Source organism: Epinephelus fuscoguttatus, linkage group LG12 (assembly GCF_011397635.1).
Source record: "Epinephelus fuscoguttatus linkage group LG12, E.fuscoguttatus.final_Chr_v1".
Taxonomy (NCBI): domain Eukaryota; kingdom Metazoa; phylum Chordata; class Actinopteri; order Perciformes; family Serranidae; genus Epinephelus; species Epinephelus fuscoguttatus.
This window is the reverse complement of record NC_064763.1, coordinates 33,938,151-33,950,190: the sequence shown is the minus strand read 5'-3', so window position 1 is coordinate 33,950,190 and position 12,040 is coordinate 33,938,151. Positions and strand designations below refer to the sequence as shown.

Genomic DNA, 12,040 nt, shown 5'->3' with positions numbered 1-12,040 from the left:
GACAAATCTGAAATTAATCATGTTCAAAAGCTTTACTTTTTAACTCCAAGTGTTTTATTTTAGGTTATATTTCATGTTTAAATTGAAAGGTAATATGTCGTTTGATGTAATCGAGAGCTGTGAAAGTTGTATGCTTATGTTTCAAACAGCCGCAGGGCAGGAGGTGCAGTGTTTCCTTATGTCAACAGAGGGCAGGGTAGATACAAATGTCATCGAAACCGGGCTGGAGTTTCGGTGAGTCAGTGTAAATACCAGTGTTGCTGATAACAGCAAGAAAACAAATGAGCCTCTAACAAGCCCTCAGTATGCTGCACATTCAGCCAGGCCTTTTACAGATGCACAAACTGACAAAGAGCCCTTTCAGGGAAAAATCTAGAAATCTAATGCATCCATGCAAACATAAAGTGATGCTGTAAATACTGGGGAGGTGGAATGAAACAGGATATTCAGGGGGGGAAACAAAGAAAGGCACTCAAAGTGAGATCCTGTGACACAACTCATGATGTCTGAAATAAAAACCTAAATGTCAGAGTAAACACATTTTAAATGAAGGATAGCTACCTCAGATGCAACATGATGAAATTCAAGTGATTTCTCAGTGTATCAAACTGAAAAAGTGCAGCCCTGTTAAACTTCACTATATCAAAAATAATCTTCGACTGTCCGATAAAGCATTTGGCTCAACACCGATAAGCTTAAAATAGGGCAATTAAACACAGATAACAACATTTTCTGAATTCCACTCAGAGAGAAACCTTGACTCCTTTAAAGTCGCCCTTAAACTTTTCCCAAGTGGTATGTTTGCTGTTCTAAAGCAAACAGAACGAGAGTATGGCTGAGAGCATGGGAGCAGCCGCGCACTTCTAACACTCGTGGTCTTCGTCTTCGCCAGGAGCTCTACATGAGCTGCACTGAATCATGACATCCGTAAGGCAACATTAGCATAATATTCCCCGGGAGTGCATAAGGACAGTATGCTTTTTAGTAGCATGTGTTAGTGTGTATGTGTAAACAACTTAAGGGGGGGAACAGGAGTGTAAATGGGACAGTTTAAACAGCACCGCGCAGGATGGTGTTTTGCAGTGCATCAGTAGATTTTTATCACGTCTTATTTAAGCAGTTCAGTTGACCTTTGATGCCAGAAGTCAGATTCATTCACAATATTAATGCTCTGCTGAGAGGAAGACACAGGAACAAGCAACATGGACACATTTTGATTTGATTCATACAGTTTTGGACAGAGATTCATATGTAAATGCTTTGGCTCCATGCTTTTAATTACTTGTGTGATGTGACTAATAAAATGTATTTGAGAATCGGCTGAAAAAAAAAAAAAAATGTAAATCTCAATTTCGGAGGCAAAAGAGAGTTTTCAAAGCAGTATTACTATCAGACAAGTATGTAACTTTGACAAATAAAAAAGGAAATATATTAATGAATTGCTTATGCAGGGCAACTTTAACGTTTTTGCACACTGTTTTCCTTGCACACATAAATGACTGAAAAACAAAGGTGGGCTAGATGATAGGAGGACTCTTGAAAGGAAAATCCCCCACTACAGAACCTCAAAACCTTAATTTACGAACCCACTGATCTTTGAAGAAAGGGCCTGAAAAAAAGTTTTGGTTCCTCACCTTCTCCTCAGCATCTGTGTGTTGGTCCACGGTGCTCAGGGCGTTCTGCACCCTGGCCAGCCGGGCAGAGAGGCACAGCAGCAGGTTGACCACCCTCTCCAAGTCTCCTATGAACAGGTTGTACCTCTCCAGCTCCACGGGCAGACAATGCTCACGGACCAGCGCCTCCAGGGCCTCTCCGTGGGCCACATTGTCCTGAATCTCCGTCTGGAGGGCACCACGCATCTCTTCCAGCGAGTGCAGACGCTCCTCGATGTAAGTCACCAATAGGCACTGTTAATTCAAGCATAAGATTAGAGATTTGTGCTACAGAGATCTACATGGAGAAACATGGCCAACATATGTGGATAAAATACTTTAATGTACTTAAATGCTTAAAATATTTACTGTCATAGGATCATGGATAAAGGCATACTGTATCAAGAGTGAATGTGGCAGGCAGTCAGGAAGAGGGGGAGGCTATTTGCTAAGCCAAACATTAGCCAAGTGGGAGACACTGATAAGAGACAGACAGTGCATCATGTGATAAGAGACGCACAACTATCTCAGTCTGAAATGCGTCCACTTAAGGCCAAATAGCAACCAGATGGTATCAATATGAAATCACCACAGGATTTGAGTCCACAGTTCAAAGTGTGGGGTTCAAAAGTCCTGTCTGATTTCTTGTAAATTTTACTGTATAAATTCAAACAAAGCTGTGACAATTTTACAGATGTGTTGTTAACAGTAAAGTTTAACATTTTTTGGCTACACACAGGTCTTATTTTCTTCCTGTGTTTTGTGTTCTATTTTGCTGTGAGGCACTTTGAACAAAAACATCCACTGTTTTGCATAAAGTAATAATTACCTTCTTCTCAGTGATGTCAGCTTTGCTCTGGGAGTCTGCACACTGAGGTTTAAGGCTGTCAGGAGCAGGAGGACAAGGAGATGATTCAGCCTTTTCCCCCGTTTCAGTGCTAGAAAAAGAAACACGTGTTTAGGTCAAGCTAGCTTTCTCACACCCTGTTTACGTGCCACATACAGTGTCTTCTCTTGGAGTACATTCTACTTTACATATGACAAAACTCTGCAATGCAGCTGGACATTCTCTGCGTATCTGAAGTGTGCTTACACAAGCAGAAATGTGAGTTCATGCACAGCAGTAAGCAGATAGCCCAGTGTGTCTGTGCTTGTGACGAAACAAAAGGTAACACAGCACTGGTGGAGCTCAGGTCTTTGGTCATTAGAAACGAGCGTCAAGTTTCATGGAGAAACATTAAACCGGGAATCCTAATTAACTTGGTGCTCTAAACACCATGTCAACTCTAAACTGGTTTTAAAATGTAATGGATTATTATTTTAATCTACACAGCTGCATGTATACAACATAAATACAGTCACCTGAGAGGATGTAAAGTCAAGGATTTTACTTTTCGCAGTGCTTTTCTGTCATATTCATCATTTCAGAATAAGCCTCAGTCGCATAAAGTGGTGGGAGTTTATTTATGAACACTAACCAAAAAAATCAAACTACTAACACTAACCTCAAAGTATTATGTTCCAGGACATTAACGTTTACCTTTCTGTAGCTCCTTTCTGCTCCTGTTTCTTCTTGTAGTGCTCCTCCATCAACAGCGTGTCCTCAGACAGCAGCTGCTCCATCAGCATCAGCGCCGTCTTACGATTGGCCAGCGGGTACAGCACTCTGGCCAGTGACTGGTCAGCCCTGACCACCGCCTCTACCAGCTCCTCCCACTGAGGTCTCTCAGCGGGCCTCTCCAGGCTCTCTGTCTCTCCCTCTGGTGTTCCCCTCTCCTCCATCTCCTGGTTTTCTCCCAACTTCTCATCTTCCGTTTTAGGCTTTTCCTGCTCCTCCACCTGCTGACTGATGTCTGCGTCAGAGACGGAGGTGCAGGGAGACATAGAGGCTTCACTTGTCTGCACTGGAGGGGCCGGGCTGGTGGACTCGTCGTCAAAAACACTGTCTGTCAGAGGCAGAGTCTGGACTTCCTCTTTGATCTCTTCCTCTGGAGGGAGAATCCACAGCGATGGATCTGTGGTGACGCCGCAGCTCAGAGACACTTCATGGTTTGAATCAGGCTGTGGGGCGTCATTGCTTGGTTCATCCACCAACTGCTCTCTCTCTGATCCAGTCGTGGACGGAGAAGTCCTGATTCTGCTGGGAGTTAGAGAAATTATGGTTAAGAATCACACCTGGCCAAAACAGTATTTGCAGAATCCAAAAAAACAATCCAATAAGATATCGACTTATTCAAATGATGATAATGCACACTGTGGAATACAGCGGCACTTTCAATTAGTCAAATCATTGCTGCATTGCCACATAGTCTAATCTTACCTGGAGCTAGGCCTGTTTTCACAAGACAGCTTTGTCTGTGTCGGGGTGGACGAGGTGGATTTGATCTCCCTCTCACTGGTCTCAACACATGTGGGGGATGATGGGTCAGATGAAGTCTCACTGGGCGGTCTACTGGACCTGGACTCATCTGCGACTGGGCCGTGAGATCCAGAGTGAACCCTGGCCCGCGAAGAGGAGCAGGAGGCCGGAGAAGTGGATCTACTTGAGCTCCTTGTTCCTAATGTTGCATCCTCTCCTGGTTCTGAGTTCTGCCTCAAAGGTGTTTTCTGGGTTTGGTTTTGCGTCTGTCCCTGAGTGTTCCTCTGACCAACAATCTCTGGTTCTTTTCCTGCTTGCTCAGTTACATTTTGCTTCTTCCTCCCTCGGTCCTGCCCCTGGGATCCCCTGACTTCGGCCAAAAATGAAACACTCCTCTTGTCTCTGTCTGGCCCTCCTGGTCCAGGAGAATCCCTCCACAGTTGATCCAGCTGCTCAGAACTTTTACTCAGGGCCGATGGTCTTGTTAACTTTGATGACCCAAGCTCTTCCATGGACTTTCCCCTCTGTGTGACCACACGGACACGCTGCTGGCCCTCAGGAGCCGGCTTTATTGAGGACTCCTCAGTGGCATTCATCTGGGGACTGACATTGACAACCAGTGTTTCAATGCGTAACATAAGCCATGGATTCATACACACTATGATTAGAACTTTAAACGAAAACAAAAAATACTAAATCAACTTTTAACTATCGCATCTCACATGCAATTTTTGTAAGGCAAATACAGATGCATCATGTTACGGCTCTGGGCATTTTCATTTCAAAGACTGGCAAATCACAATACAGTTTGAAGAAATAGGCCAACTCCTTGAAAATGGTTGAGTCAATGATTCTTCTTTTACAGCCCACACATAAATCTTTTGAAAGGAATGCTAGTTTGCTGGAGCAGGTGGGTGTTGACTTTCCAGTGCCACTATGAATCAAGCGGAGATTTATAGTTTGTGCCACAGCGTACACTCGCTGACCTAATACTCTCCTGACCTAAAACCAATAAAAATGTCCCAATTTGTGTGCAGTACTGTTACATACCTCTGGGTTTCTATAGTATTAACTGGTAATGGATCCTCCTCGTAGTCAAGTGCCTACAGACAAAAGAAAATACAGGAATTACACTTGAATCTGTGCAGCCTTAATTTCTTCTGAATTCAAGAACAAAGTCTTTTCAATGAGTGTGACATATGACAGTAAAGCCAGATGTGGGTTAATAAATAATTTTTGGAAAGTTAATTTCACATACTTGTGACTGAAAGCTCATCAGACACTGACTTAAAGTGTTATTTTTCTAAGTGTCTAAATTTGAACAAACATACCTGAAACGCATGTGGTGTGGATGTGGATCTGCTCCTGAAGAAATTAGGTGGTTCTGGTTGGTCCAACAGGCTCTCCACTGATGCAGATTTCACCTGAGATGGACCCTGGCTCTCCCTCCATCTGGGTTGATTCGACTGGCCAGCATATTGGCCTGAACAAGACTGAGCTGAGAAGAACTGGGCATACCTGTTTCGTGAGATTAAAATGAAATATATAGATTATTTGATCCATACACCAGCAAAGAAAAAGGCATCTAACACATTTTCTTGCTCTCTGGCTCTGCTTCTCTTTCGTACCTGATGGAGCTGGAGGAGGAATCGAGGATGCGGCCTGCAGAGTGGGGTCTGTGAAGTTTCTTCCTGGTGTTTTTGCCTTCATTGTTTCCTGATAGAGGCCTTGGACCCCAGTCGAAGGGTTTCTCCCCCAGAGAATGCCTCTGTCTGGATGGAGCTGGTAACTGCGGTGCCGGCTGCTGAGGCTCAGCCACTTTCTGTCCCGTCTTACGCTCCATGTACTCCATCAGGGCCTTGTGTTGCAGATGTTTAAGGTTCGTCTTTGAGGTGCTAGGAGCTGAAAGGGCTCTACCTCTTGTCTCAAACATCTTCCTCCGTGATGCAACCAGTCCTTGTTCTCCTTGCTGCACGCGTTCCTCTCCTTCGCATTCAGCTGCAAACAGGCTGTCACTTTCATTGCCAAAGGAGCGGCATGAAGAGTGGATGGGGGCATTGCCGATCTGGTTAAGCTTCTCTGGTTCAGAGTAACACATCTTCTTCTGCTCTTGAGTCAATCGCTTCCTGCCTCCTATGCGTGCTACCTGGGGCTGGGCCACATTCGGGGGTTTCCCGTTTTCCTTCTCAGTCTCTTTGTCCATCTCCTCCTGACTCTCCCTGACTTCGTCTTTGATGCTCCCCCTCTCTGTCTCCTCAGAGGCCACAGAGGGAGTGAGTGTATCTGTGGAAGTCTCAGAGTCCTGTGATGGGGTGAAAGTGTGAAACACTGCAGGTCTCAGCTCAGGTTTTGGTCTGATACGGTGCGGCAATGACAGCTGCAGGTCCCTCCTTTTAAATGACGTCTCCCTTAGGACTTTCGACTGGGCATCCTTCAGCTTCTCTTTGTAGTACTTTTTAAATGAGTCATCCAGGGTGTTACAGGCAACAGAGATAACTTCACCTCTATCGTTCTTGCCTGTGTCACTTTTTGGAGGTCTTTCCTTATCGTTAACAGCCACGTCTCCATGACCTGCTTTGTTTAGGATTGTTTCCTTGCCTTTTATACTGAAACCAGCATCTTTTTTAGGTTGCAACACTGCCCTGCTGGCTCCGGTGAGATGGTACAGAAGTGGGGTTGTTTCTTTGTTTATCCTCTCACTGGCTACATCCCCCAAGGGCTGCCGTTTCCCTCTCTTCACCTGCTCCTCTCTCTTGTGGTGGTTGGGCTGGTCATCGTTTATCAGAGAGGTGACCTCCTTTGTTTGTTTGATTGAATGTGGTGGGCAGTTTCTATCAGGTCCACAGTAGAATATAGGGTTGTTGGCAGTGTGGCGGCCAATATCTCGATTCTGCAGCATGTCAATTTCCTCCAAAGCATCAAAGCTTCGAGAGGACAGCGTTGAGATGAAGGATAGTCTGTGATTCTCCTGATCCTGGATTCTGGGGGACAAATCCTTGCTCTGGGAAGTGAAAGCCTCACTCTCATCTGGAGTCACAGCACTGGGTTTGAACAAATTATCCATTGTGCTGTGGCATCTTTCTTTTTCTCTTAGCCGATGTGTCTCCAACACAGTGGAGCTCTCACTTCCTGCCTCAGACCCACACACAGATGCAGAGTGTGTCCGCATGCCAGATTCAGACGGCTTACACACTCCCGTGACAAAGTAGAACTGACCCTTATGCTGGATGCTGCTGTTGATAAAACTCTGACCAGCATTCCAGGGACTGGCAGCTCTGGCTGGCTCTGGACCAAGCCAATCATTAGCTGAGTGAGCCCTTTTGCGCTGACCCTCAAAATGACCACTGCTACCACTAGGCTTGTTGTGATGGTCTCCATTACACCCACCACTGCTGGAGAGCTGTCTGGGTTTCAGGTGCTCAGGCTGGTTTGTGCCTCGGGGTGGTGATCGGCTTAGGATGTTTGTTGACTTCTGCTGTTCAGAGACAGCTTTGTTATCTGTGATGAAAAGGTATTCTGGATTCAGCAGCGCCCTGGTCTGATCATGGTTCTGGAGGTGGGGGCGGTAGCTTGGTGGCTGCTGGGCCTGTGGCTGTTGCTGTTGAGAGCCTCTCCAAACTGAGTACACTAGGTCAGAATTGAGGTTCGATTTTCCTGTTTCTGGTTTAGCCGTCTCAGGTTTTGGGGCATTCGAACTTTGAAGCTGTGGATGGAGTCGATTGTTGGGTCTGGGCTGTTGCTGAGGTTGTGGCTGCTGAGGTTTAAACTCAGTGCCTTGATGGTGCACCCTACTGTTTTCCAAGTTTTTTGTGGCTATGAAACTATCCAGGCGTGCTGGGACTGGAGGAGGACGGGCAGGAGGGTAAGCACCTTGGGATGGTGCCCCCAAAGGCACCTCTTGTTTAGAGAGTGCTTTGTTGTTGTTAGTATGAAAACTGTTGTTTCCATTGTGGTTGTGGTGGTTGCCATTGGTGCTGGTATTGTTGCGATACTGCTTTGAGATAGCTTCCACAGAGCGATAGAGCTGGTCCATGGTCTTTGAGTCAGACTGCAGAACCTGTGTTGGATGGTAAATGGACTTTACATACTTAAGATCAGCATAGTGGCTGAAGGAGCTGGATTGCAGGTCGTCTGGGAGAAAGGGAGAGGGGTAATCTGGGGCGGTGGACCCACCAGAGAAGGAGCTGTAGGCAGAGTCTCCTTTGCCGTGTTGATGGTGGGCGAGTTGGTCGGCGATGCTGCTGTTGGACTTGGCTGGGGAGAGCCGGCTGACAGGGAGGCTCAGAGGATGCAGGTCCACGTTGCTCATTCTCTCAAAGTGGAAGCTGTAGGAATCCATGGAGGACTGGGGCGGATGGCAGGAAGGGAAGGGCAGGGTTTGTTAATGTGCCGTACGTGTATGTGCGCTGATGCATGTGTCTTCCTTGTGGGTGAAACTGGGGAAATTACCACCAACACATTTGCACCAGGTTGTCGGTCACGCTTGTCGCTAATTAGGTCATTTTCGGGCCTCCTTTTTTGTTTATTCAAAGCCTCTTTAAAGGGTCTGCTCAGTGGGTCCTGCGGGAGAAAACACAGAGTAAAAATTGGTTATCAGCCTGAAATCTTGACTCTAAACTCATACTCTTACATCTGTGGCAAATGACTGCTCAAGAGGGAAATGTTTAGACAAAATAAGAGTTCAAACAGCAACTGGAAAAAAATCACAGCAATTATCCGATACTGAAAAGTTGCTCTGCAGTTTCGACTGCTTTGCAACAGCGTGGCAGTTTCACACAAACATGCATGTTTGTGTCTGATTGTCATCCTGGCATGTCCACTGGGTTACTGGCACACACAGCTACACCGCCACATAGAAAAACCCTGTTCTAAGCTGTTGCATGAAAAAAAAAAACTTCCCCATCAGCTACCCTGCAAGTATATACCAACTCTTTGTAGTGTGCTTTCTGCTAAAACACCATTAAGATGCCAGAAAACTGTAAGAAAAATTTTGCCTGGCATTTCTAGGTCAAATTCCTCTGGTGAAAAATTATGCTCCATCTGTTATAAGTTGTAAAGACAAATCATATCCTCCTCAACAGAATTTGTTTTCCCAGGAGACAACTGTTCATGCCTGCCTAGCAGAGTAGAGGTGCTGGTACTTGGCAGCATCAAGGGAGAAATCCTTTAATTTTCCTAATTATGACCTAATGTTTTAATCTTTAATTTATGTAAAGTTTGTTATTATAACAATGTTGTTTTTCATTCTTTTGGTATATCTCCTTGACAATAAAATTCAAAAGTCAAAATTAGTAAGCAACTAACGTTTATTTTCATTATCAATTAATCGTGTCTGTAAAAGTGTCAAAATCACAGGTGATGTTTTGTGTACAATGCATACGTTTTATAGTCATTTTTATGTTTCACGGCTCACATGGTTCACTACAGCTTGGTTTTGTAGGTCAGTACAGTTAAGCACCTGTTGAAGGAGCCTGTCTGCCGTTTTGCATCAGCGAGGCCTCTAATTAAGGGCCTTGAGGTTGGCGGTGCACGTTGCAGCACACAGATGAAAAAATTTCAGGAATTCCATATGGAGCTACAGAAATCTGGGAGGATTAGTCATGTGATGGATGTATAATGCCCTGTTATACAGCACTGCAACCTGTCAAGACTTTTCTACCTTTCCCCCTTTTTGTTTTTAGGACATTAAAGCATTTTTTTTTGCTAAATAACTGCTTAAAATTGCTGTGATTGAGACCCTCAAAAAACCTTTACAGGCTATTATTCTGTGCTAGAAGCTGATGTGTTTTGCAAATTGCTGTAAACCCAATTTATTTCCAACTGAGACACAGGTAAGATATTTCAACCAATAGGTCAGTCTAAGAATTAAATAACGTACAGGGATAAAACTACAGTTCTGTAACACACACAAACCTGCTGCCATCATCAGCTATCCAAAAAGTCTTCTTCAGTACAGAAACCAGCCCCTGCAAGTTAATAATAGGTTTTGGTTTTACGGTGGACTCTCTTGACAGGGTAAATATAGGGTTCTCTGTCCAATGACCTGCATGCCTTTCCATGACTTTGTCATCAAGATGAAACTACATACCTGTCATGCGCACACAAAGGTCAATGTTATTGAAACAAAAACAAGCCAACCTGCTAATTAACTCTGGCAGCATGGAAGATTGGCCTCAGCACTGATGGAAGTGCACGAAATGTTGGGTTATCCCAACCAACAAATAAATATTAAAATCCTGAGGCAAATGACCACTTAGTAATTTAGACCGCCAACCGAAAACTCCTTTATAACTAATTCTAAAGAGCAACATTTTCCCAGTATTGCCATGTTTGCTGGCCGAGCTGAAAAACCTGAATCAGAAATGATCCTAGGTGGTCGTTTTGCATACACACAAAACCCACCTCCCAAGAGCCTTTCAGACTACAGTATTAAGGGGGATTCCATGTGTTTATGAAGGGCCTTCTGATCTGTGGTGTGTCTGTGTGTGTGTGTGTGTGTGTGTGTGTGTGAGTGTGAGTGTGTGTGTGGTTTCCAGCCCTCTTCTTCCCTCTGCGAACACAGAGAGGCTCCCAAACAGGGGAGCGCTCAAGTGGAAGTGATGGAGGGGACAGGCAGTGACAAAATGTACAGAGAGGAGAGAGGGAGGGAGGGGGGTGAGGCAGAGGGTGACCAGCCCAGACAAATACCCTCACACGCAAACCACAACAACAAGAGACAAGAGAAGTGAACAATGACAGCAGGAAAGCTGAACACTAGCTGGATCAACAGTCACAGCAACAAGGCAGACTGGGAGCTACTCAGAGATCAACCACTTGTAAACTGGTGTGAATGAGAGTTTGTAAAGTTTAGAGAGCACTGTTAGCAAGAAAGAAGTGGAAAAACTCACCCAAACTTTGAGTCTAAGTTGCTGACTTTCCTGATTTCCATCTGCAAAAGCAATAAGTTCCCTAAGTTTCAATTTAAGTAAGGCTTTGCTGAATGATTTCCGTCCTTGTTTCTCTTTCACAACATCTTTCTTCCTCTAAAAGAGGGACCAGACCAAGTAACCAGGAGAGCTAGATATTAGAGGGAAGACTTCTAGCGAGTCTCTTCTCCCCCCACTGAGACCCGAGGCTGCCTAGCGGGAGCCACTGATTGGCCAGCCGATGACGTCCGGCTCTCCAGTGCACAATGAGCGCAGCGGAGGGAATATTTCACTGCCGCAGATAGCTGCTAGTGCTGCCGGCCGCCTGAACAACAGAGAGAGAGGGGAGAGAGGAGGAGAAAAAAAAAAAAAAAAGAGGCCTCGCATTCCTGGCTGGCTTCAAAGACGGAGCAGAGGCCGGGCGCCATTCATTCCCAAGGCCCTGAGCCCGGCACATGGAGACTAGCCAAGGCAGGAGGGAGGACAGAGGAGGGGAGGGGGTAGTGGTGGTGGGGTTGGTGGGTGTATGGGTGACCTCCCAGCCTCCACCCCAAAAAAAGAAGACCAAGTATCCCCTACCATCACCCTCATTTTCCAACTTCTCTCGTATTTCCCCTGTATTCCTCTTTATTACTTAAAACCCCTTCAAAGCCCTGTTATAAAGAAGTTACACAGCAACAACCACCTGCAGAAACCTCTAGCAACCACCTCTACAGTAAGACATAAAAAGACCTTCATTACTGTAATTTATTTTAGAAACTAAGCATTTAAATACACTATTTGACACTGATGTGTCTTTCGCATGGGTCAAACTCGCTCTCAATGACACCACCAACTTTCAAAGCTCCTGTGTGATCGTCTAGCATCAGTCAAAGACCCTTGTTGCCCTCGCTATTGTTTTCCGTGGTGGCTGGCACTGCTCATGCTCAGTGGAGTTTTTGTTACAAGCACAGTGTCAGATGAAGTGGTTGCAAAAAGTGTCATCACTATGTCGCTGACTCCGCCTGATGACAAGACTTTTCTTTGTGTTCGACAAATTTAAATGAGACTTTTTTATGCTATTCAAGTATTACTGTCTGTGTAAATACTTTAAAATGAATGCAACCTGAGCACTATGTGGCCAG

General features: G+C 45.2%; 1 protein-coding gene across 5 annotated transcripts in view; it reads right to left on the bottom strand.

The window, feature by feature from the left end:
* Window positions 1-12,040, bottom strand: part of shroom1 (shroom family member 1) — a 32,439-nt gene that overhangs the window by 1,890 nt on the left and 18,509 nt on the right. For 3 of the 5 annotated variants that reach the window (XM_049591791.1, XM_049591790.1, XM_049591794.1), the window contains 7 exons: window positions 5,640-8,571; window positions 5,343-5,529; window positions 5,062-5,114; window positions 3,973-4,614; window positions 3,193-3,792; window positions 2,482-2,590; window positions 1,635-1,907 (listed from right to left, as the gene is read on the bottom strand). In XM_049591791.1, coding sequence (XP_049447748.1) covers window positions 1,635-1,907; window positions 2,482-2,590; window positions 3,193-3,792; window positions 3,973-4,614; window positions 5,062-5,114; window positions 5,343-5,529; window positions 5,640-8,350 — 4,575 coding nt within the window. In that variant the 5' untranslated portion in view covers window positions 8,351-8,571. Of the gene's footprint in view, window positions 1-1,634; window positions 1,908-2,481; window positions 2,591-3,192; window positions 3,793-3,972; window positions 4,615-5,061; window positions 5,115-5,342; window positions 5,530-5,639; window positions 8,572-10,898; window positions 11,364-12,040 lie in introns of those variants that run through there. The other 2 variants (XM_049591793.1, XM_049591795.1) reach the window with 2 other exon arrangements.